Raw genomic sequence first — 23550 nt, 5'->3', positions numbered from 1 at the left:
TATACTGAGATATGAACTCAGGGGCATTCTACCTCCGAGCTACATCCCCTGCCTTATCTATCTATCTATCTATCTATCTATCTATATCATCTATCTATCTATCTATCTATCTATCATCTATCTATCTATCATCTATCTATCTATCTATCTAGCGGTACTAGTGATGAAATCTAGGGGCATTCTACCTCTAAGCTCCACCCCAAACCCCATTTTATTTTATTTTATTTTTTTGGTGGTACTGGGGGTGGAACCCAGGGCCTTTTCTACCTCTGGGCTATACTCCCAGAACTATTTTGTGTTTTATATTTGAAAACAGAATCTCACTAAGTTGCTGAGAGCCTCACTAAGTAGCTGAGGCTGGCTTTGAACCCGTGCGATTCTCCTGTCTCAGCCTCCCAAGCGCAGGGATTATAAGGCTGCGCAACCACATGGCTTTTTTTTTTTTTTTGAAACAGGCTTTCACTAAGTTGCAGAGGGCCTCACTAAGTAGCTGAGGCTGGCCTCAAACCACAATCCTCCTGTCCCAGCCTCCCAAAATTATAAGCCAGCGCCACCATGCCCAGCTCCTATTTATTATTATTATTATTATTATTTTAAGCAGGGTCTTACTATATTGTTGAGGAAGGCCTCAAATTTACAATCCTCCTGTCTCAGCCTCCCAAGTATTGGAATGTGTGTACCACCACACCCACCCAGCTATTTTTTATTTTGAAACATAGTCTCTTTGAGTTACTGAGGCTACCTTGAACCTGCTAGCCTCCAGTCTCAGTCTCCCAAATATTGGGATCACAGGCTTTGTGCCACCACACATGACTTGTTTTATGTAATTCTAAGAGACTCTGAGCCGGACATGGTGGTGCACACCTGTAATTCCAGTACTTGGGGAGGCTGAGACAGGAGGATCTCAGGTTCAGGCCAGCCTTAGCTACTTATGAGGTCTTCCACAACTTAATGAGACCCTGTTTCAAAATAAGGATAAAAAGTAGGGCTGGAGGTGTATCTCCTCTGAGACAGAATGCTCCTGGATTCAATCCCCAGCACCACAAAAAATAAAAATAAAATAGGGTCAGGCGTGGTGGCGCACACTTGTAATCCCCGAACTTGGGAGGCTGAGACAGGAGGATCACACAGGTTCAAGGCCAGCCTCAGCTACTTAGTGAGGCTCTCAGCAACTTAGACCCAGTTTCCAAACAAAGTATAAAATAGGTCTGGGAGTATAGCCCGGAGGTAGAAAGCCTCTGGTTTCCACCCCTAGTACCACCAAAATAAAATAAAATAAAATAGAGCTGGGGGTATAGTTCAGAGATAGAATGCCCCTGGGTTCAGTCCCCAATAACATACACACACACACACACACACACACACACACACACACCCCTTTTGTGTGTATTGTGATTCTGATGATTGAGCCCAGGAATGTTCTAGCTCTGAGATACACCCCAGCCCTATATATTTTTTATTTTTTTAATCTATTTTTGTTTTCATTTTGTTTTTTTGTGGGGTTTTTTTTTTTCCTTCTTACTACTGGGGATTGAACCCCAGAGCATTCTACCTCCAAGCTACATCCCCACCCCTATTTTATTTTTATTTTGAAACAAAGTCTCATTAGATAGATGAGAGTCTTACTATTTGCTGAAGTTGTCAACAAACATACAATCCTCCTGTCATAGCCTTTTAAGTACTGGGATTACAGGCATGCACCACCACACCAGCTTTTTTTTTTTTTTTTTTTTTTTAATTTGAGACAGAGTCTCACTAAATTGCTGAGGCTGACCTCAAGTCCGCAGTCTTTTCTTCTCAACTTCCCAAGCAGCATGTGCCACCACACCCAGTTTAGATTATATGTCCTTTAAACTCTAGGATCCTTTGATTCTTTTTGTAGCCTCATTAGACCAAGATTGTAATCTGTAGGACAGAATAAATAACTGTCATAAATTTTTTCCTAAATTCTCAGCTTTAAAACAACATGGCTAAGCCGGGCGTGGCGGCGCACGCTTGCAATCTCAGCATTTGGGAGGCTGAAACAGGAGGATGCGGGTTCACAGCCAGCCTCAGCTACTTAGTGAGGCCCTCCGCAATTTAGTGAGACCCTGTTTAAAAAAAAAAAAAATTTAAGCCAGGCATGATGGCGCACGCTTGTAATCCCAGTACTTGGGAGGCTGAGACAGGAGGATCGCACAGGTTCAGAGCCAGCCTCAGCTACTTAGTGAGGCTCTCGGCAACTTAGTGAGACCCTGTTTCCAAATAAAATATAAAATAGGTCTGGGAGTATAGCCCAGAGGTAGAAAGCCTCTGGATTCCACCCCCAGTACCACCAAATAAATAAATAAATAATAATAATAATTAAAAATTTTTTTTAAAAAAAGGCTAGGATTGTCCCTCAGAGGTAGAATGCCCCTGGGCTCAATCCTCAGAAACACACACACACACACACACACACACACACACATACACACACACGAAAAAATACTGCCTTGAGTGGATAACCCTATTTAATTTAGTAGTTACTGTTTAGTGTCTATCTATGAAGTGCCAGGCGTGTAGGAGACAGGAGCTATATAGCCCTTATCCACCCCCAAAAAAGACATTCTAAAAAAGAAAAATACAAAAACCAACTACCCAGTCTGACCTGAGGGGTGCTCTGGTCCACAGGTGTGTGAAGGGCTTGAGACCCGCGGTGGGGGGGTCGCACTTGAGAAGTTGTAGGCGGCCGCTCAGCTGGGTCCGTAGGAATAGCAGGAGCAAGACGGCTGCTCACCGAGTTGCTGGATTTGCTGTTGTTCGTCTGCTCAAGTTTGGGAGGAGGATACAAGTGGAATAAGCGGCATTAGAGTGGAAAGCACTAATGGAAGTGTTCCGTAACCCAGAGCCGTTCTCAGGGAGAAGCCATTCTGATGGCCAGTAATATCATAGTCAGTGCCCTCAAAGTCATCTGTCTCCTTCACGATTGTTTAAGGGCCTACTCTCCATTTTGCGCAAATTGAAAAGAGCACCGGACCAGGAGGTGAGAATCCTTCTCCTGGGCTTGGATAATGCTGGCAAGACTACCCTGCTGAAGCAGCTTGCGTCTGAAGACATCAGTCACATCACACCCACTCAGGTGAGCGCTGCCCTGGCCCCAGGACCGAGAGACGCGGGAAACGGGGACCGTAGTGGGGAAGGTGAAACGGGATGGAGGCTGCTGCCTCTCTACAGCCTGTCTCGGAACTTGACCACTAAATGGCGCGTGTGCAGCCAGGCACGATGGCATACGTCTAACCTCAATTACTGGGGAGGCCGAGGCAGGAGGATTGCCAAGTTTGGGTTTGGTTTGGTTTTCCGTGCTAGGGGTTGAACCCAGGGGCATTCTACCTCCAAGCCATACCTCTTGCCCTACTTTATTTTTGTCTTGAAACAGGGTCTCACTGTGTTACAGAGGACCTCACTAAGTTGCTAAGGCTGGCTGTGAACCAAAGATCCTCCTGTCTCAGCCTCCCAAGTATTGGGATTAGAGCGTGCTAGGATTGCACATCTTAGGACAGCCTGGCCAATTTATCCAGACCCTATCTCCAAATAAAATTTAAAAAGGGCTCAAGCAACTAACTGGGCATGGTGGCGTGTTCTTATAATCTTAGTACTTGGAAGGCTGAGATAGGAGGATTGCGGGTTTGTGGCCAGCCTCAGCAACTTAGTGAGATTCTCAGCAACCCAGCAAGACCCTATTTCCAAACAAAATAGATCTGGGGTTATAGCTTGGAGTTAGAATGTCCCAGAACAATTGCAGATTCGAGGCCAGCTTTTGCAATTTAGCAAGACCCCCTCTTTTCCCCCTCTCTGTCTATGGCACTGAGGATTGAACCCAGGGGCATTCTACCTCTGAGCTACACTCTCAGCCTATCTTATTCTTTTATTTTGAAACAGATTAAGTTGCAGAGGGCCTCACTAAGTTGCTGAGGCTGGCCACAAACCTGCAATCTTCCTGTCTCAGCCTCCCCAAATACTGGGATTACAGGCATGTACCATCAGGCCCAGCTTCAGCTTTAATTTTTTTTTTTTTTTTTTTTTCTGGTCTGGGGATGGAACCCAGGGGCATTCTAATTCAGAGCTACACCCCTAGCCCTATTTTTTATTCATTTATTTCGAAAGGGTCTCACTGAGTTTCAGATGGCTTCACTAAGTAGTAGCTAAGGGTGTCTAGGAGCCACGATCCTCCTGCAGGTTTCAGCCTTCCAAATGCTGGGATTACAAGCGTGCACCACCACGTCTGGCTCAGCTTTATTTATTTATTTATTTATTTATTTATTTATTTATTTATTTTTGCCGGTGTGGGGATGGAACCCAGGGGCATTCGACCTCCAAGCTACACCCCCTGCCCTATTTTTTTTATTCTTTATTTTGAAACAGAGTCTCACTAAGTTACGGAGGGCCTGAGTAGCTGAGGCTATCCATGAACCCCAATCCTCCAGTCTCGGCCCCCTGAATGCTGGGATTACAAGTGTGCACCACCACGCCTGGCTTTTAATTTTTAAATAAAAAACAAGAAGCTGGACTTGTTCTATCCCCAGACCCTCAAAAACAAAACAAAACTCTAATACTCAAACAATTTAAAGCAACTGAGCCCATCAGGTTCTCTCTGCTGGTCTGGCCAAAAGCCGAGCCTTCTCACGGAATGAGACCTAAAGAAGCCTCCTGGAGGTCCTCCCAATGGGACCTTTGCACCGCCATGGTGAGAGCAGCACCATTTCTTATCCTTTGCCTTGTGCTTGCTTGGCCTTAGGAATGAGGAAGGTTGATCAGGGTGGACTTAAAAATATAGGTTGTGTGTGTGTGTGTGTGTGTGTGTGTTGCTGGGGGTTGAACCCAAGGGGATTCTACCTCTACCTATAAGCTACACTCCCAGCCCTATTTTAGTTTTATTTGAAAACAGGGTCCTGCAAAGCTGATGAGTCTCACTACTTCCTGAGGCTAGCCTCGAACCTGTGATTCTCCTGTCTTAGCTTTCCAAGTACTGAGATTCAGGCACGCTGGTCAGATGATGATGATGATGATGATGATGATGATGATGATGATGATGATGTGTGTGTGTGTGTGTGTGTGTGTGTGGTACTGGGAATGGAACCCAAGGGCATTCTACCTCCAAGCTATAACCCCCAGTCCTATTTTTTATTCTTTATTTTTGAAACAGGGTCTCGCTGAGGTGCAGAGGGTCTCACTAGTAGCTGAGACTGTCCACGAACCACCCCCTGCCCTATTTTTTATTCTTTATATTGAAACAGGGTCTTACTAAGTCGCAGAGGGCCTCACTAAGTAGCTGAAGCTGTCCGCGAACCGCAATCCTCCAGTCTCAGCCTCCCGAATGCTGGGATTACAAGTGTGCGCCACCATGCCCGGCCCGGCAGAGTTTTTTTTTTTTTTTAATAAAAGCAGAGTTATTTAGCATTTTCCTCCATTGTACATTGATAGGCATTGGTGTCAGGTTTAATTTGTTTGTTTTTCAGCACTATAGATTGGACCCAGGAATGTTCTATCTCCAAGCTACTCAGTCCTTTTTATTTTATGGATGGATGGATGGATGGATGGATGGATGGATGGATGGATTGTGTGTATTGCTGGGAATAGAAAGGAGCATTCCATCCCCGAGCTACACCTTCACACCTATTTTATTTTTTGCTTGGGAGCAGGGTCTCACTAAGTTGCTGAAGCTGGCCTCATAGCTGCGATCCTCCTGTCTTAACTAGGATACAGGCACGCGCCACTGCGCCCAGCTTGGTGTCTGATCGGAGTGGCTGTGGGTACTTCATGGCCTGTGAGTCTTAGTGACTCACAACTCTTTGCAGAAAAGTCATTTCAACTGCTACCAAATGAGCAATTTTACAGCTCTTGAACAAATTTAATGTATAGCCCAAGGAGGAGCAAATTACAGCAGCCTAGCCTAGCAGGGCTGAAAACACATATTAGTGTGTCAGGATTTCTGCCAGAAAAAGAAGGGCTAGGTTAGCATTAGCAATAGGCTGCATTTCTCAAGAGTAGTGAAATGAAGACTTCCAGACTGCAAACAGAAATGAACTTAAAGTTATGAACCCAGAGTTCCAGTTCTAACCTTCAGCTCGGTTTGATGTGTTGTAGGTGACTGTGTTATTATAGCTTGTCAGGGTTTCATATTTATTTTTTAAAAACAAAGTCTTATTGTATTTTTATTTAACATTAGGAAAAATAATAGATGTTCACTATAGTCAACTTAGAAAATATAAATAAATAAAGTGAATAACCTAGAAATTCCTTATAATGCCTAGTCAAGCAAAACCACTCTTACCACTTAGGAATAAACTCACGTGGTTTGGTTTTTTATTATGGTCCATATGATGGTGTGTTTCACATAAAAAGCAGGTCATACAAAATACACTTTTTTGTTTATCTGTGGTACTGAGGATTAAACTCAGGGCCCTTCTACCTCTGAGCTATGCCTCCAGTCCTGTTTTATTTATTTATTTATTTATTTATTTATTTATTTATTTATGGTACTAGGGATAGAACCCAGGGACATTCTACCTCTGAGCTACAACCCTAGCCCTATTTTTTATTTTTTATTCTTTATTTTGAAACAGGGTCTCACTGAGTTGCAGAGGGCTTCACTAAGTAGCTGAGGCTGGCTGTAAACCGCGATCCTCCTGCCTCAGCCTCCCGAATGCTGGGATTACAAGCACGCGCCACCACGCCCAGCCTCCTATTTTTTATTTTTATTTTGAAACAGTGTCTTGCTAGCTTGATGAGCCTGTCACTACTTGCTGAGGCTGTTCTCAAACCTGCGATCTTCCTGTCTCAGCCTCCTAAGTACTGGGGATTGCAGACGTGGGCCACCATGCCTAGCTATATATGTTATAATATATAAATAACGCACGTCTCTAAATGTACCCATTCATTATTATTTCCTCAGAATCATTTTCTAGTAGACTTGCTGGTTTCATGACTTAGAGAAGTTTAAGACAGTTCATTCCTGTGTTCAATTCTAGAATTTATTATTTTCTATTCTCTGCTTCATTCTAGAAAGGATTTGTTATTACCGGGTTTGATGTTTACTACCGTTGTCGAGTGTAGAATTTTAAGTACACCAAGGTCATTTTGTTAGTGAGTCACAACGAAGCTACCCTTTTACACTAAGCTTAAGCCATTTTCCTTTCAGGTTCTTAAACTTTCCATGTATTTGGTCATTGACATTTAGAGGAGTGGGAGTTGGTATCCTCCCTGCCAGCCCCTAGTGACTGTCCTGGTGGAACTGGGTGGCAGGTGTCCTGTGCCAATGGCACCATGTCTTGTCCCTCTGTGCTACACTGTAGCTGACAAGCTGCCAGATGAGGCGATGTTTATGGAGGTGTCCCCAGGGCCTGCAGAGTGAACCCAGGGGCATTCTACCTCTGAACTACAACCCCCAGACCTTTTTATTTATTTATTTATTTATTTTATTTTTTGGCAGTACTGGGGATTGAACCCAGGGGCATTCTACCTCTGAACTACAACCCTAGCCCTATTTTTCACTTTATTTTGAAACAGGGTCCCTCTAAGTTGCACATGGCCTCACTAAGTAGCTGAGGCTGGCCACAAGCCTGTGATCCTCCTGTCTCAGCCTGCCAAATGCTGGGATTAGAGGTGTGCACCACCGTACCTGGCTTTATTTTTGTTTGTTTGTTTGTTTGTTTTTTGGTGTTACTGGGGTGGAACCCAGGGGTTTTTCTATTTTATACTTTATTTGGAAACAGGGTCTCACTAAGTTGCTGAGAGCCTCACTCAGTAGCTGGGGCTGGCTTCGAACCTACGCGATCCTCCTGTCTCAGCCTCCCAAGCGCGGGGATTACAAGCGTGCGCCACCACGCCCGGCTATTTTTTATTTTGAAGCAGGATCTTACTATGTTACCATGTACTGGCCTCAAACCTTTTTTATTTTTAATTCTTGCTCATGAAGTACTTTCTCTCTGAACCCCAAAGGCCTTATTAATTAGTTTCTTTCCACACTAACTCCCAGTCGGCCTTTCTGCCTCTTTCTTAATTTACTCACCTTCAAAGTTCTACCTTGAGTAACTATCCTAAACAGGAATACTTTGTTTTCAAATTCATCAGAAATGCCTTTGTGGCTGGGTGTGGTGGTGCAGGTTTATAATCCCACCATTTGGGAAGCTGAGACAGGAAGATCACGCTTTGCAGACAGCCTCAGCTACGTAGTGAGACCCTGTTTCAAAATAAAGAATAAGAGCCGGGCGTGGTGGCGCACGCTTGTGATCCCCACGCTTGGGAGGCGGAGACAGGAGGATCGCGCAGGTTCAAAGCCAGCTGCGCAGGCGTAAGAGACCCTGTTTCAAAAATATAAAATAGGTCTGGGAATGTAGGCCGGGGGTAGAAGGGCTTCCAGGAACCCCAGTACCACCAAAAAAAAAAAAAAAAAAGAATAAAAATAAGGCTGGAGGTGTAGCTTGTACCTTGGAGGCAGAATGCCCTGGGTATCATCCCCAGTACCACAAAAAGAGAGAGAGAGAGAGAGAGAGAGAGAGAGAGAGAGAGAGAGAGAGAGAGCGAGAGAGAGAGAGAGAGAGAGATGCCTGTGTGTGTGTGTGTGTGTGTGTGTGTGTGTGTGTGTGTGGTGCTGGGGATGGAACCCAGGGGCATAATACCTCTGGGCTACACTCCCAGCTTTATTTTTTATTTTGAAACAGTGTCTTGTTAAATTACTGAGATTGTTGATCGAACCTGTCTCAGCCTCCTGAGTACTGAGATTACAGGCATGTGCCACCGTGCCCACCTTCTTTCTCTCTCTCTCTCTCTCTCTTTTTTTGTATGTGTGTGTGTGGTCCTGGGGGTGGAACCCAGGGGCTTTTCTACCTCCAGTCTATGCCCCAAACCTATTTTATACTTTATTTGGAAACAGGTTCTCACTAAGTTGCTGAGAGCCTCACTAAGTAGCTGAGGCTGGCTTCGAACCTGTGTGATCCTCCTGTCTCAGACTCCCAAGCGCCGGGATTACAAGCGTGCACCACTACGCCCAGCTTATTTTCTCTTTTTAAACACAGCACTTGTTCTTTTTAGTTATCTTTAGATTCAGCTTGTTTTTTGTCTGTTAAATTTACCATCCAGGGGGCGTGGAAGTGTTACCAGTATCACATGTGGGTGGTACAGGGGGAAGTATCACATCCAGAGGAGTTGAATTTTTTTCTTTTTTTGGCGGGTCTGGGGATGGAACTCAGAGGCATTCAACCTCTGAGCTACACCCCCTGCCCCATTTTTTATTCTTTATTTTGAAACAGGGTCTCACTGAGTTGCAAAGGGCCTCACTAAGTAGCTGAGGCTGTCCAAGAACTATGATCCTCTGGTCTCAGCCTCTGAGATGCTGGGATTACAAGCATGTTCCACCACACTGGGCATTTTTTTTTTTTTTTGACACTGGGGATTGAACCCAAGGCATGGGCTTTCTACCTCCGATCTTTACTTATTTTTTATTTTAAAATAGGGTAGGAGCCGGGCGTGGTGGCGCACGCTTGTAATCCCCGCACTTGGGAGGCTGAGACAGGAGGATCACACAGGTTCGAAGCCAGCCTCAACTACTTAGTGAGGCTCTCAGTAACTTAGTGAGACCCTGTTTCCAAAAATAGGTCTGGGAGTATAGCCCAGAGGTAGAAAGCCTTTGGGTTCCACCCCCAGTACCACAAAAAAAAAAAAGAAAAAGAAAAAAAATAATAATAAATAAAATAGGGTAGGGGTTTTTTATTTATTTCAGTACCAGGCAATGAATATAGAGTAGTCTCCCACTAAACTACATCCCCATCCCTTTTTATTTTATTTTATTTGAGATAGGGTCTTGCTAAATTACTGAGGCTGGTCTCAAACTTGTGATCCTCCTGTCTCAGACTCCTGAGTAGCTGGTATTACAGGCATGCACTGCTGCACCCAGCCAGAATTAATTTTAAAAATAGCTATTAGAGCCAGGCATGGTGGCACACACTTGTAATCCCCGCGCTTGGGAGGCTGAGACACGAGGAATTGCACAGATTCAAAACCAGCCTCAGCTACTTACTGAGGCTCTCAGCAACTTAGTAAGACCCTGTTTCCAAATAAAGTATAAAATAGGTCTGGGGGTCTGGGAGTATAGCCCAGAGGTAGAAAGCCTCTGGGTTCCACCCCCAGTACCACCAAAAAAAAAAAAAAAAAAAAAAAAAAACTATTAGAAGCCAGCATTTGGAAGGCTGAGACTGGAGGATTGCAGGCTCGTGGCCAGCCTCAGCTATTTAGGCCCTCTACAACTCAGTAGACCCTGTTTCAAAATAAATAATTTTAAAAAATAGGGCTGGGGGTGTAGCTCAGAGGGAGAATGACCCTGGGTTCAATCCCTAGTACTGCAAAAAAAAAAAAAAAAAAAAAAAAAAAGAGCTATTAGAGCTGGGTGTGGCGGCACACGCTTATCTCCCCAGAATTTAGGAGGCTGAGACAAGAGGATCAGATTCATAGCCAGCTTCAGCAACTGGGTGAGAGCCTCTTTCAAAATATAAAACATAAAATAGGGCTGGAAGGTATAGCTTATAGGTAGACTACTCCTGGCTTCAATCCCCAGTAACACACACACACACACACACACACGCACACACACACAGCTGTTAGGGTGTTCGCTGTAGCTCGGTGGCAGAGCGTGTACTTAGACTGTCCCCGCCCTTGGTGCAAGCCAGTGTTCTCGCGTGTACACGTTCACGCGGGCACACACGCACAGTTAAATGGAACTTTGTCAAAACTAATAAACTTGGTATTTATGTCTCTGTTTCAGGGTTTTAACATCAAAAGTGTACAATCACAGGGGTTTAAACTGAATGTATGGGACATTGGTGGACAAAGAAAAATCAGACCTTACTGGAGGAATTATTTTGAAAATACCGATATTCTTGTAAGTACCCCTTCTGACGTGCTACTGTGTGATCCCTCCTGCCATGTGTGAGGGACACTGACCTTGTAAATATTTTCATGTACGGGGTCGAACCTAGGGGTGCTCTACAACTGACTGCACTTGAGATCGGGGCTAAGTTGCCCAGGCTGGCCTTGAACTTGTGATCCTTCTTGTTCAGTCTCCCAGATATCTAGAATCGTAGGCATGTGCCGCCACACCTGACTGTCCTGTTCTTTCTTGTAATTACATTGCTGTGACACTAACCCTTGGGAGTGAGCACAGGCAGCAGGAAGCTGCAGACCATGGGGGAGACGTGCCCCCTTAGGACGCGGGGAGACGTGCCCCCCTAGGACGCGGGGAGACATGCCCCCCTAGACGCGGGGAGACTTACCTCCTATGACGTGGGAGACTTGCCTCCATACAAACGGATAAGATGTTTTGCTGTCGCTCAGTAACAGTGTTCTGCCCACACCCACCTAGGCAAAATAAAGTATGTAAATTACCACAGTGATTTGTATAGAAGAGGGACGTCAGAAAGCCAGCCAGTGACTATGTCACCCATGAGTCGGCCAGTCAAGTGCATCCAGCAGTCAAGTCCCGGCAGTCCTGGAGCCAGGTGGAGGGAACTCCAAAAGGCCTGCAGGCTCGTCCCTAGCCAAGGGAAGGCTTGCGGCTGTCTCCAGTCCTTCCAGAACTACCTTAAGACCAAGGGATCGGGCTCATCGTGAACAGTTCTAGGGGACTGAGCTAGAAGCAGTAGGGAGTATTAAAATTGTAGGTTTTGTTTTTTGGCTTGGTTTTGTGTTTTTGTTCTTTGCTTTTTGTTTTTGTCCTGGAGATTGAACCCAGGACCACTCTACCACTGATCTATATCCCTACTCCTTTTTATATTTAATTTTGATATGAGTCTATGAAATTGCCAAGGCTGGCCTCGAATTGGCAATCCTCTTGTTTCAGACTTCCGAGTCCTGGGATTGCAGGTGTGCGCCACCGTGCCCAACTCAGACTTCTTTTCTCTTCCCTAGTGCTGAGGATTATGCCTTGTGCATGCTAGGAGAGTGCTGTGCCTCTGAGCTACACCCAGTGCCAAATCCACAGAGCTTTGAAGCATGAACAGTGAACCTAGCACATCAGTATTGGTTCATTAATTATAACAGTGCCCCATACTAATGTAAGACATTGCCAGGGGAAACTGTTCTGGGTGGGGGTAGAGGTGGGGTACTATGGGATTGATTCTCTGTGCTATGTATTCAGTTCCGTAAATCTAAAACTACACTGAAAAATAAAACATTTTTAAGGTATAATTTCTCCCCTCCCCTTCTCTTTTTTTGGATCTGGAAATTGAAACCGGGAGCATGGTTCCTCTGAGCTACACCTTCAGCCCCTTTCTATTGCTTTTATTTTGAAACAGAGTCTTGATAAGTTGCTAAGGCTGGCCTCAAACCTGTGATCCTCCTGTCTCAGACTCCCAAATACTGAGTTTACAGACTGTACCACCATGCTTAACTCCCTTTTCTTTTTCCTTTTTTTCTCTTTCTTTTTTCTTTCTTCCTTTTTTTTTTCTTTGTTCTTTTGTGTGTGTGTGTGATAATAGGGATGAAATCCAGCGGCACTCTACCTCTGGGCTCTACCCCAGACCTATTTTTTTTTTTCGGGTCTGGGGATGGAACCCAGGGGCATTCAACCTCCGAGCTACACCCCCTGCCCTATTTTTTATTCTTTATTTTGAAACCGGGTCTCACTGAGTTGCAGAAGGCCTCACTAAGTAGCTGAGGCTGTCCGCAAACCGCCATCCTCCGGTCTCAGCCTCCCGAATGCTGGGATTACAAGTGTGCGCCACCATGCCCGGCCCCAGACCTATTTTATTTCTTATTTGGAAAAAGGTCTCGCTAAGTTGCGGTTGGCCTCACTAAGTAGCTGAGGCTGGCCTCAAACCTGAGAATCTCCTGTCTTAACCTCTCAAGTCCTCGGATTACAAGCATGCACCACAATGCGTGGCCTTTTTCATTTTTTGAAAGAAGAGCATGGACCTGGGCATGGTGGCATATGCTTGTAATCCTAGTACTTGGGAGGCTGAGACAGGAGGATGGCAGGTTCAAGGATAGCCTCCGCAAGTAGTGAGACTCTCAACAATCTAGTGAGATCCTGTTCCAAAATAAAAATAAATTAGGGTTAAGGGTGTAGCTTGGAAGTAAAACACCCTTGGGTTCAATCTCCAGTACCAAAAAATTAAACAAAACAAACAAAAAAACAGATTTGGGATAAAGCAGGTGTCTGAGAAAAAATATATTCCTATCTCTGTATTTGTTAGATTAAGATACTTTGAAAGAAGCCGGGCGTGGTGGCGCACGCTTGTAATCCCAGTATTTGGGAGGCTGAGACCGGAGGATCACGGTTCGCGGACAGCCTCAGCTACTTAGTGAGGCCTTCTGCAACTCAGTGAGACCCGGTTTCAAAATAAAGAATAAAAAATAGGGCAGGGGGTGTAGCTCGGAGGTTGAATGCCCCTGGGTTCCATCCCCAGACCCGCAAAAAAAAAAAAAAAAAAAAAATACTTTGAAAGAAATACCCAAAGAATTGCAGTACATTAGGATGTTAGTGACTGTGAGGCTCCCTACGGAAGTCTCAGAAACTTTGTGGTCTATTGGTGAGGGTGGTGTTAGACTAAAAGCTCTAACACCTTGAGGGGAGACTGCAAGGTATTGCAGTACGACCCTGGACCCCACATTTTCCTTAGCGAAGCACGCCAAGCAATTAATGTACCATTCAGCAGAAATCTTTTCCGAGCAACCCTTCCTTCAAGTCCATTACAAACTAGGCCAAAATAATATTTTGGGTTGAGCATCAACCTGTCATTCTTTTCTTTTCTCTTTTTTTTTGGTGGTGGTACTGGGGGTGGAACCCAGAGGCTTTCTACCTCCAGGCTATACTCCCAGACCTTTTTTGTATTTTCTTTGGAAACAGGGTCTCACTAAGTTGCTGAGAGCCTCACTAAGTAGCTGAGGCTGGCTTTGAGCCTGCGCGATCCTCCTGTCTCAGCCTCCCAAGCGCGGGGATTACAAGCGTGCGCCACCACGCCCGGCTAACCTGTCATTATTTTCAAGTGCCAGACTGACAAACTGTGAGAAGCGGCGGAGTCCCCAGGTTAGCGTCTCAGGCCTGGGGTTCAGCCCTGCCCGCCAGCTCCTGAGCAGCCGGAGCAGCAATGGGGTTGGGTTCTATTGGTTTGTCTGTGTTTAATAGGCTCCCATTGTTGGTTGAAAAAGACCTATTACACTAGACTCCATGCTGCTAGAAGAGGCTTGACACATTTTATTGCCTGGTTAAGTCTTTTCAATTTTCTCTAGAGTGCCATGGTAAAATCTTGCTTTAGAGAAGGGCTGGACAGATTGATCCAGCCCGCCTCCTGTTTACATATAGCCTGTGAGCCAGAGAGAGAGAGAGAGAGAGAGAGAGAGAGAGAGAGAGAGAGAGAGAGAGAGAGAGAGTGTGTGTGTGTGTGTGTTTTGGTTTTTTGTTTTGTTTTGGTAGTTGAACCTAGGGGCATTTTGCTTAGACTTCCAGCCCTATTCTTTTTTTTTTTTTTTTTTTTTTTATAGAACCCAGGGGCATTCTACCTCGGAGCTACACCCCCTGCCCTATTTTGTATTCTTTATTTTGAAACAGGGTCTCACTGAGTTGCAAAGGGCCTCACTAAGTAGCTGAGGCTGTCCACGAACCAGCGATCCTCCTGTCTCAGCCTCCCGAATGCTGGCTCCTGTTTTACTTATTATTCGGAAAGAGAGTCTCACTAAATTGCTGAGCGTCGCACTAAGTCACTGAGTGTGGCCTCAGACGTGCAGTTCTCCTGTCTTAGCCTCACAAGTACTGAGATTACGGGTGAGTGCCACCACACCCAGGTTATATTTTTAAGTTTTTGGGGGAAAAAAATCAAAAGAAGAATATTTTGTGGCATGTAAAAATTATATGAAATTCAAATTTCAGTGCCCATAAGTAAAGTTCTTTGGGAACACAGCGACAGGCATCTGATCTGGGGTTCCCTGTGGTGGCCGTGGTTGCTTTCTCACATGCAACAGCAGCGTCCAGATGTTGGGATGAGATCCTGTGGGCCACAGAGCCTGAGGTACTGACGGCTGACTCCTTACAGAAAGCCCACCCACCCTCACGTTAGCACGCTGAGTGGCTCTCTCGTGTTTTGAAAGAACCAGGGCAGCTCCTAACAGTGCCGGAGTTATTCTCAGGGAAAAAGAACTCTGAGAACATCTGACTTCAACTCCGTTAATTTAGGGTAAGTGACCAAGAAATAAGATTTGAAGTATGATAGAAGGGAGGTAGCTGGCTGTGGTGGCACATGCCTGAAATCCCAGTACTCTGGAGACTGAGACAAGAGGATCGCAGGTTCAAGATCAGCCTCAGCAACCTAGTGAGACCCTGTTTCAAAATTTAAAAATAAATAAATAAAAGCTGGGCATGGTGGCACACGCTTGTAATCCCAGTATTTGGGAGGCTGAGATAGGAGGATCGTGGTTCGTGGACAGCCTCAGCTACTTAGGCCCTTTGCAACTCAGTGAGACCCTGTTTCAAAATAAAGAATAAAAAATAGTGCTGGGGGGGGTAGCTCGGAGGTAGAACACCCTTGGTTTCCACCCCCAGTACTGCAATAAATAAATAAATAAATAAATAAATAAATAAATAAATGGAGCTGGGCGTGGTGGCACACAGTTGTAATCCCAGCATTTGGGAGGCTGAGACAGAATGATCACGATTCGAGAACAGCCTCAGCTACTACTTAGTGAGGCCCTTTGCAACTCAGTGAGACCGTTTCATAATAAAGAATAAAAAACAAGTCTGGGGGTGTAGCTCGGAGGTAGAACGCCTCTGGATTTAATCCCCAGTACTGCAAAAAAAAAAAAAAAAGGTGTGGCGGCACATGCTTGCAATCCTAGGATTGGGAGGCTGAGACAGGAGGACTGCAGATTCTAATAGAGCCTCAGAGATTCAGTGAGGCTCTCAGAAACCTAGTGAGACCCTGTTTCAAAATAAAAAATAAAGGCCAGGTGTGGTGGTGCACACTTGTAATCCCAGCATTTGGAAGGCTGAGACAGGAGGATTGCAGGTTCGCAGACAGCCTCAACTACTTAATGAGGCCCTTTGCAATTCAGTGAGACCCTGTTTCAAAAATAAAGAATAAAAAATTGGTCTGGGGGTGTAGCTCAGAGGTTGAATACCCCTGGGTTGAATCCCCAGCACCACAAAAAATAAAAAAATAAAAAATAGGGCTGAGGGTATCATACACACACACACACACACACACACACACACACACAAATTTAAGTCATAAAGTATTGCTAAGGTTATAATCCACAGCACTCGGAGTGATGCTGTAAGCAAAACCAATTCACATCTTCTTTGGCAGAAGCTTTGAAATTCTCACTGGTTTGTGGTAAGAAGACCCAGAGGAAAGGTTTCTCCTTTGTAGAAGTTCAGGCAACTCTGGCTCCTGCAGAGAGGAAGGGAGGGTCTCCCTAAGTTGCAGAGGGCCTCACTAAGTAGCTAAGGCTGGCTGTGAACCTGCGATCCTCCTGTCTCAGCCTCCCAAGGACTGGGATTATAGGTGTGCACCACCACACCTGGCTCTATGGGCATCCTTAATTATTTACTTTTGTTTTCATAGATGAGGTGAGGTTACCTACCAGTTTCCGTATGGTATGCTAAGCTGAAACCTACTAATTGGAGATCACTTACTGCTTTTGTAAATAGCAACGATAAGCGAATTATTCTTCTGGGTTCATTTCTACATGGCCTGGGAAGAAACCAGAAGAGCTTTAAGGCCTCATGCTAAGTTCCCTCTTGAGCTGGGCATGGTGGTGCATGCTTTGAATCCTAGTACTTGGAAGGCTGAGACAGGAGAATTGTAGGTTCACGGCAAGCCTCAGCAATTTGTGAGGCCCTCTGCAACATAGTGAGACCCCGTTTCAAGATAAAGAATAAAATAGGTGTAGGGTGTGTCTCAGAGGTAGAATGCCCCTCAGTCCCATCCCCAGTACCCCCGCACACATGCACACACACAGTTTCCCAGTCTTTTTCTGTTTCTGCTTTTTGAAGTAACCTTCTTCTCTTCCTTTGCAGATATATGTAATCGACAGTGCAGACAGAAAAAGATTTGAAGAAACCGGGCAGGTAAATAATGCTTCTGTCGAGATATTTTCCAAATAACTAGGCGTGCATTAATCTACCTTGTAAACATGTAAGAACAAGGGAGGTATTTTTTGTTTAACCTTTACAGTTCAAACAAAGTGGTCATTTTGGCAAGCAGGCAAAAATACCAGCTGTCTAACAAGACATTCGTTGAGAGTTCTTTAAACTGTGTGTGTGTGTGTGTGTGTGTGTGTGTGTGTGTGTGTGTGTGTAAGAGAGAGAGACAGACAGACAGACATGCAGAGGAGCAGAGAGGCTGAGGATTGAACCCTAGGCATTCTAATACCTCTGAGCTATGACCCTATCCCTGTTTTATTTTTTATTTTGAAATAGGGTCTCCCTTAGTTACCACTTGTTGACCTAGAACCTGTAATCCCCCTGTCTCAGCTTCCCAAGTGCTGGGATCACGAGCATGTGCTACTGTGCTTTAAACAATTTTTTATTAGAGCCTTTTAACTTTAATCAAATTAAATATACAAGATAGGAGCAAATGGCACTTAGCAGGCTGCCCAAAAGCTTTTCAGGTTCCTTCCCAGGCTATGTAGAAACAAACCCAGAGAATTAAGGCACTTATCATTGCTATTTGCATTTTTCAGTACCTACTTGAGGGACCCAGGGGTAACTTCAACAAATTCAAAAGAATGGAAAGACTTGCAAGCCAAAACTAAGCTGCTTTTGTTTTCAAGCCAGGAGAAAATATAAACCGTGAACCCAAATATGACTTCAAATGCAGGGTACGTGTCAGCATGATTACATGTTGGCCTGGTGCACAGTGTTACAGAGAGAAGCAACGGGCATAGATCTTTTTACCCAGAGCACAGTCACACGTAGGAGCAGCAAGGGTTCCACGGAATGGACCTCTGTGGAGAAGTGTATTTAGATCTCATTGCAGAGCCTTGACCCGTGAACTACCACGGTGGACTTCAGAGGCAGAAGTGCCCATATTTATGTTTCTTTCTTTTGGCAAGTAAGTTGGACACTCTCCGGACTCCTGGAGATGGCCCAGGTTACTTCCATACCACGATGATTTCTGGGTCATCACTCAGTTGAACCAGTGCTGCCCATTAGTAGGACGGGGAGGGAGCTCTATTGTAGAGTCGCCCAGTTCTCTTTGAAAACCTAAGTGTTTGCCGGGTGTGGTGGTGCATGCTTGTAATCCCCACGCTTGGGAGGCAGAGACAGGAGGATCATGCAGGTTCGAAGCCAGCCGCGCGCGCTGGCTTAGGAGACCCTGTTTCCAAATAAAAATGTAAAAATAGGTCTGGGAGTGTAGCCCGGAGGTAGAAGGGCTTCCAGGAACCCCAGTACCACCAAAAAAAAAAAAGAAAGAAAGAAAGAAAGAAAGAAAGAAAGAAAGAAAGAAAGAAAAGAAAACCTAAGTGTTTAAAGTAGCCAAAATGGCTGGATGTGGTGGCACACACTTGTAATCTCAGTACTTGGGAGGCTGAGACAGGAGGATCTCAGGTTGGAAGCTAGCCTCTGCAATTTAGTGAGACCCTGTTTCAAAATTTAAAACATGTAGCCGGGCGTGGTGGCGCACGCTTGTAATCCCCGCGCTTGGGAGGCAGAGACAGGAGGATCGCACAGGTTCGAAGCCAGCCGAGCGCGCTGGCTTAGGAGACCCTGTTTCCAAATAAAAATGTAAAAATAGGTCTGGGAGTGTAGCCCGGAGGTAGAAGGGCTTCCAGGAACCCTAGTACCACCAAAAAAAAAAAAAAAAAAAAAGAATTTAAAACATGTATGAATATAATGCACCAATAAAAAAATTTAAAAGAAAAAAAAAGAATTTAAAACAAAAAGAAAGCTGCGCCATAGTGGTACACCAGTAATCCCAGTGCTTGGGAGGCTGAAACAGAAGGTTCTCAGCCAGCCTCAGTTACTTAGTAAGACCCTGTTTCAAAATAAAAAAATAAAACAGGTTGGAGTGTAGCTCAGAGGTAGAATGTCCCTGGGTTCAATCCCCAGGAAAGAGGCCGGGCATGGTGGTGCACGCTTGTAATCCCAGCATTCGGGAGGCTGAGACCTGGAGGATTGCGGTTCGCGGACAGCCTCAGCTACTTAGTGAGGCCCTCTGCAACTCAGTGAGACCCGGTTTCAAAATAAAAGAATAAAAAATAGGGCAGGGGGTGTATCTCGGAGGTCGAATGCCCCTGGGTTCCATGCCCAGACCCACAAAAAAAAGAAAGAAAAGAAAAAGAAAGAAAGAAAGAAAGAGAGAAAGAAAGAAAGAAAGAAAGGAAAAGAAAAGGAAAAGAAAGAAAGAAATAGGCTGAGGGTGGAGCTCGGGTGTAGAATGCTGAGTTCAATCCACAGTACCAAACAAAAAAAAGTTATTAGTTCAGCTTAACTGGTTTGTTTTTGTAACTAGAAGCGTAAACTTCAGTATCATAGATTTCACCCTTCTTTTTCCTCCAAATGATGCAGGAACTAGCTGAATTACTAGAGGAGGAAAAGCTCAGTTGTGTCCCAGTGCTCATCTTTGCAAACAAGCAGGATCTGCTCACGGCGGCGCCTGCCTCCGAGATCGCAGAAGGATTGAACCTGCACACCATTCGCGATCGCGTCTGGCAGATCCAGTCCTGCTCAGCTCTCACGGGAGAGGGCGTTCAGGTGAGACGGTGGCAGGCTCGGTCCCCTGGCAACTTGGTGGCCAACCAAGGCGGTCTTGCTGGTTGGGCTGCTCTAGATAGAAAAAGACCGGAAACACATAGCCTTTGATTGGCAGGTGAATCATTTGCGGATGTGAAGGGCAGAGAGGAGAGGCTGGTCTTTTTCTAGTCAGCCACCAATCACGTCATGAAGTGTTTCAAGAAAGCCGCAGACAAACCATCGCACACCAACAAGGTGTCCCCGTGGGGCCGGAGGTCAGCCAGGAAGACTCGAGAGTTAGATCCTGACTCTGCAGTTCACTCATGATTAGGTTGGGTTGGGTCCTGTGTTGTGTCTAATATTAGGGATGTGAAAAACTGTCCTACCAAGGTGACGGCCATCAATGATCCACACGCTCCTTATCCTTCAAGTGCTTTGGGCTGGGGTCTGTACCTGCTATCGGTTGCTTGGCCACTAGGAGGCTTCTACAGAATGAAAGCCCCATGCTTTACGGAGAAACTGCAGACCAACAGAGAAGGCTCCCCCTCCTGCAATAGTAATTTAGGGCAGAACATGGTTATATCCCAGCCAGGCAAGGTGGCCATGCCTGTAATCCCAGCACTTGGGAGGCTGAGACAGGAGGACCGCAAGTATGAAGACAGCCTCAGCAACATAGACTCTCAGTAACCTAGTGAGACTCTCAAAGTAGAAAAATAAAAATTGCTGGAGGTATAGCTCAGAAGTAGAATGCCCCTGGATTCAGTACCACAAAAAAAAAGAAAGAAAGAAAGAAAGAAAGAAAGAAAGAAAGAAAGAAAGAAAAGAAGCTGGGCATGGTGGCCCACACTTGTAATCCCAGCGCTTGGGAGGCTGAGACAGGGGGATCGCACAGGTTCGAAGCCAGCCTGCTTCCAAATAAAATAGGTCTGGGAGTTTAGCTTGGAGGTAGAAAGAAAACCACTGGGTTCTATCCCCTGTACCATTAAAAAAAAAAAAAAAAAAAAAAGGAAGAAAAGAAGGAAGGAAATGGTTATATGCCAGATACCCAAGAGGCTATATCCTTCAAAAATGATAAGCAGTTAAGTGAGATCAGCCAAGCACAGAAAGAGAAGGGACATACGTTTTCTCTAATATGCCAAACTAGGGAGCGTTGGGGATACCAGAGGGACTCCAGATAATGGAGGCCTGGACACTCACTATTGGTAAGGGAACGGGGGGGCACCAAGCATAGTCTAAATGTATACCATTTTCAATATGTTCTACATATAAATAAAATTAAATAAATAAAAGGATAAAAATTTAAAAAAGAATGATAAGCAGTTCAGCTCTTACACTTTCTACCAAGCAGCCTCAAATCTGTTGACAGTCTGCAGTGGGCCACCAAGGATGGCTTCTTACTCTGAAGCCCAGTATTCCCCACGAGCCTCAATTTATTGGTTTTGATACTGGAGATTGAACCCAAGGGGCATTCTACCTCCAAATTACAACCCCAGCCCTACTTTATTTTATTTTATTTTTTTTATGGTACTGGGGTTCCTGGAAGCCCTTTTACCTCCAGGCTACATTCCTAGACCTATTTTATATTTTTATTTGGAAACAGGGTCTCTTAAGCCAGTGAGGCTGGCCTTGAACCAGCACGATCCTCCTGTCTCCACCTACCAAGCGCAGGGATTATAAGCATGCGCCACCACGCCCGGCCTCCCAGCCCTATTTTTTAGTTTGAAATAGGGTCTCACTAAGTTGCTGAGGGTTTCATACACACATACACATACTATACACACACACACACATAAACACATATATGTTTCAAATTCACCAAAGTTTTTAGCCTAATTTGGAAACTGGTCCAACTAGTATGCTACAACCCAAAATGTTTTCTAATATGAAAATACTTAACTTTTTCCAATTTCAACCCACTTTTTAAAAAAAATCAGGTCTGGCTTAGCACATTTCCCTTTAGTTGTGTATAGGATGGTTTTCATGAAGCCTGAGGTCACTTTGATGAAGACATCCCAGGAGAAGGAGGCAAATTTCTTTTGTATGTGTGTGGGAAGGGGATGCTGGGGATGGAACCCAGAGTCTGGTGCATGCTAGGCAAGCACTCTACCACTGAGCTGCACCTCCAGCCCCATAGCAGCTTTCTTGTATTTCTGTAAACCATGCGGGCAAGGGGAATCTGCCTCTGTGAATAGTTCAGAACACAAATTTAGAAAGTTGAGAATAGCCTGAGGTTGGGGGCTGTAAAGGTGAGGTTAAGCTTGGCATGGTAGCACACACCTGTGATCCCAGTACTTGGGAAGCTGAGACAGGAAGATCGCAGGTTTGAGGTCAGCCTCAGTAATTTATAGAGGCCATAAGCAACTTAGTGAGAACTTGTTTCTAGCCGGGCACGGTGGTGCACACTTTTAATCCTGGTACTTGGGAGGCTGAGATAGGAGGATCAGCTACTTAGTGAGGCCCTCCAAAAATTAGTGAGATCCTGTTTCAAAATAAAGAATAAAAATTGGACTAGGGTGTAATTCAGAGGTAGAATGCCCCTGGGTTTAACCTCTAGTTCCGCAAAAAAAAGAGAGAGAGAGAGAGAGAGAGAGAGAGAGAGAGAGAGAGAGAGAGAGAAGGCTGGGTGTGTAGCTCAGAGGTAGAATGCCTCTAGGTTCTATCCACAGCACCGGCGGCCAGCCTCAGCTACTTAGTGAGGCCTTCTGCAACTTAGACCCTGTTTCCAAAATAAAGAATTTAAAAAATAGGGCTGGGAGGTGTAGCTCAGAGGTAGAATGCCCCTGGGTTCCATCCCCAGCACCAAGAATGAAAGAAAGGAAGGAAGGAAGAAAGGAAGAAAGAAAGAAAGAAGGGAGGGAGGGAGGGAGGGAAGAAAAGCAGTGCATGTGTCATGTGTGCATACTCATCAAAGTAGATGCTAGCTCTGAAATCTTCTCTCAGCCAGAGTGGGGCAGGATGCAGAGGTAGAGTCCGGTGAGACACTTGTTTCTCTGGCCTGCCTTAGAGATGGAAAAAAGTAGAATGCATCTGGGTTCAATCCCCAGTACCCAGTACCAAAAAAAAAAAAGTGAGATTGATTTCAGTGGGAAAATTCTTCTCCAGTCAGCAGCTTTTAGCCACCAGGTTCACAGTAAGTAAAGCAAGACAGATCCAGTTAAGAACTAGGAGAAAAATAATAATGATGATGATGATGATGATGATTTTGTATAAAGGAGAAATAGTTTGAAGGTCACTTAATTAGTTTAGTAGCTAGTACCATGGTGGATAGAATTGGGTAGTTAAGACTGGGATTTCAAGGTTAATGAGATTATATTATGGCTAATAGAATGATATAAATTTAGAGAATTTAACCATTATTTGAAATGGGTTATTTAATAAAAATGTTAATTAAGAAGGGAATCTGCTGTCTATTGTCCTTTAATGGTAACCTTTGGGGACCAGAGAAAGGTCAAAGAGTTTTTCTGCGGAAACTCTCTCTGCTGTGAGGCCCTATCTGGCCAGGTCCCTCCCTCGGGTGGTGCCTCTGACCCAAGCTGGTGTCTTAGTTTTCACCTTAAAAAGAATGACTTCAGCTTGTAATTCCAGCATTTGGGAGGCTGAGACAGGAGGATCGAGGTTCGTGGCAAGCTTCAGCTTCTTAGTGAGGCCCTCTGCAACTTAGTGAGACCCTGTTTCAAAAGAAAGAATAAAAAATAGGGCTGGGAGTGTAGCTCGGAGGTTAAAAAAAAAAAAAAAAAAAAAAAAAACCCTGGGTTCAATCCCAGCACCACACACACACAAAAAAAAAAGAATGACTTACGTGGAATTTTTTCCCAGCACTGCATCATTGTAATGCAGGCCCTTAATGATTCCTAGTAATTAAGGATTAA

The 23550-nt window shown here is 44.9% G+C and overlaps 1 protein-coding gene across 1 annotated transcript in view; it reads left to right on the top strand.

Annotated features, from left to right (window-relative positions):
- The window catches only part of ARL3 (ARF like GTPase 3), a gene marked incomplete at both ends in the record, with an annotated part of 41146 nt that overhangs the window by 8023 nt on the left and 9573 nt on the right, over nucleotides 1-23550 (top strand). Inside the window, 4 exons of the mRNA XM_080694854.1 lie at nucleotides 2957-3100; nucleotides 10778-10894; nucleotides 17024-17074; nucleotides 19517-19702. Of these exons, the coding sequence (XP_080550980.1) occupies nucleotides 2957-3100; nucleotides 10778-10894; nucleotides 17024-17074; nucleotides 19517-19702 (498 nt within the window). The remainder of the gene's footprint in view (nucleotides 1-2956; nucleotides 3101-10777; nucleotides 10895-17023; nucleotides 17075-19516; nucleotides 19703-23550) is intronic.

Source organism: Muscardinus avellanarius, assembly GCF_963383645.1.
Source record: "Muscardinus avellanarius genome assembly, chromosome: 4".
NCBI classification, from domain to species: Eukaryota; Metazoa; Chordata; class Mammalia; order Rodentia; family Gliridae; genus Muscardinus; species Muscardinus avellanarius.
This window is presented reverse-complemented; position numbering and strand designations above follow the sequence as displayed.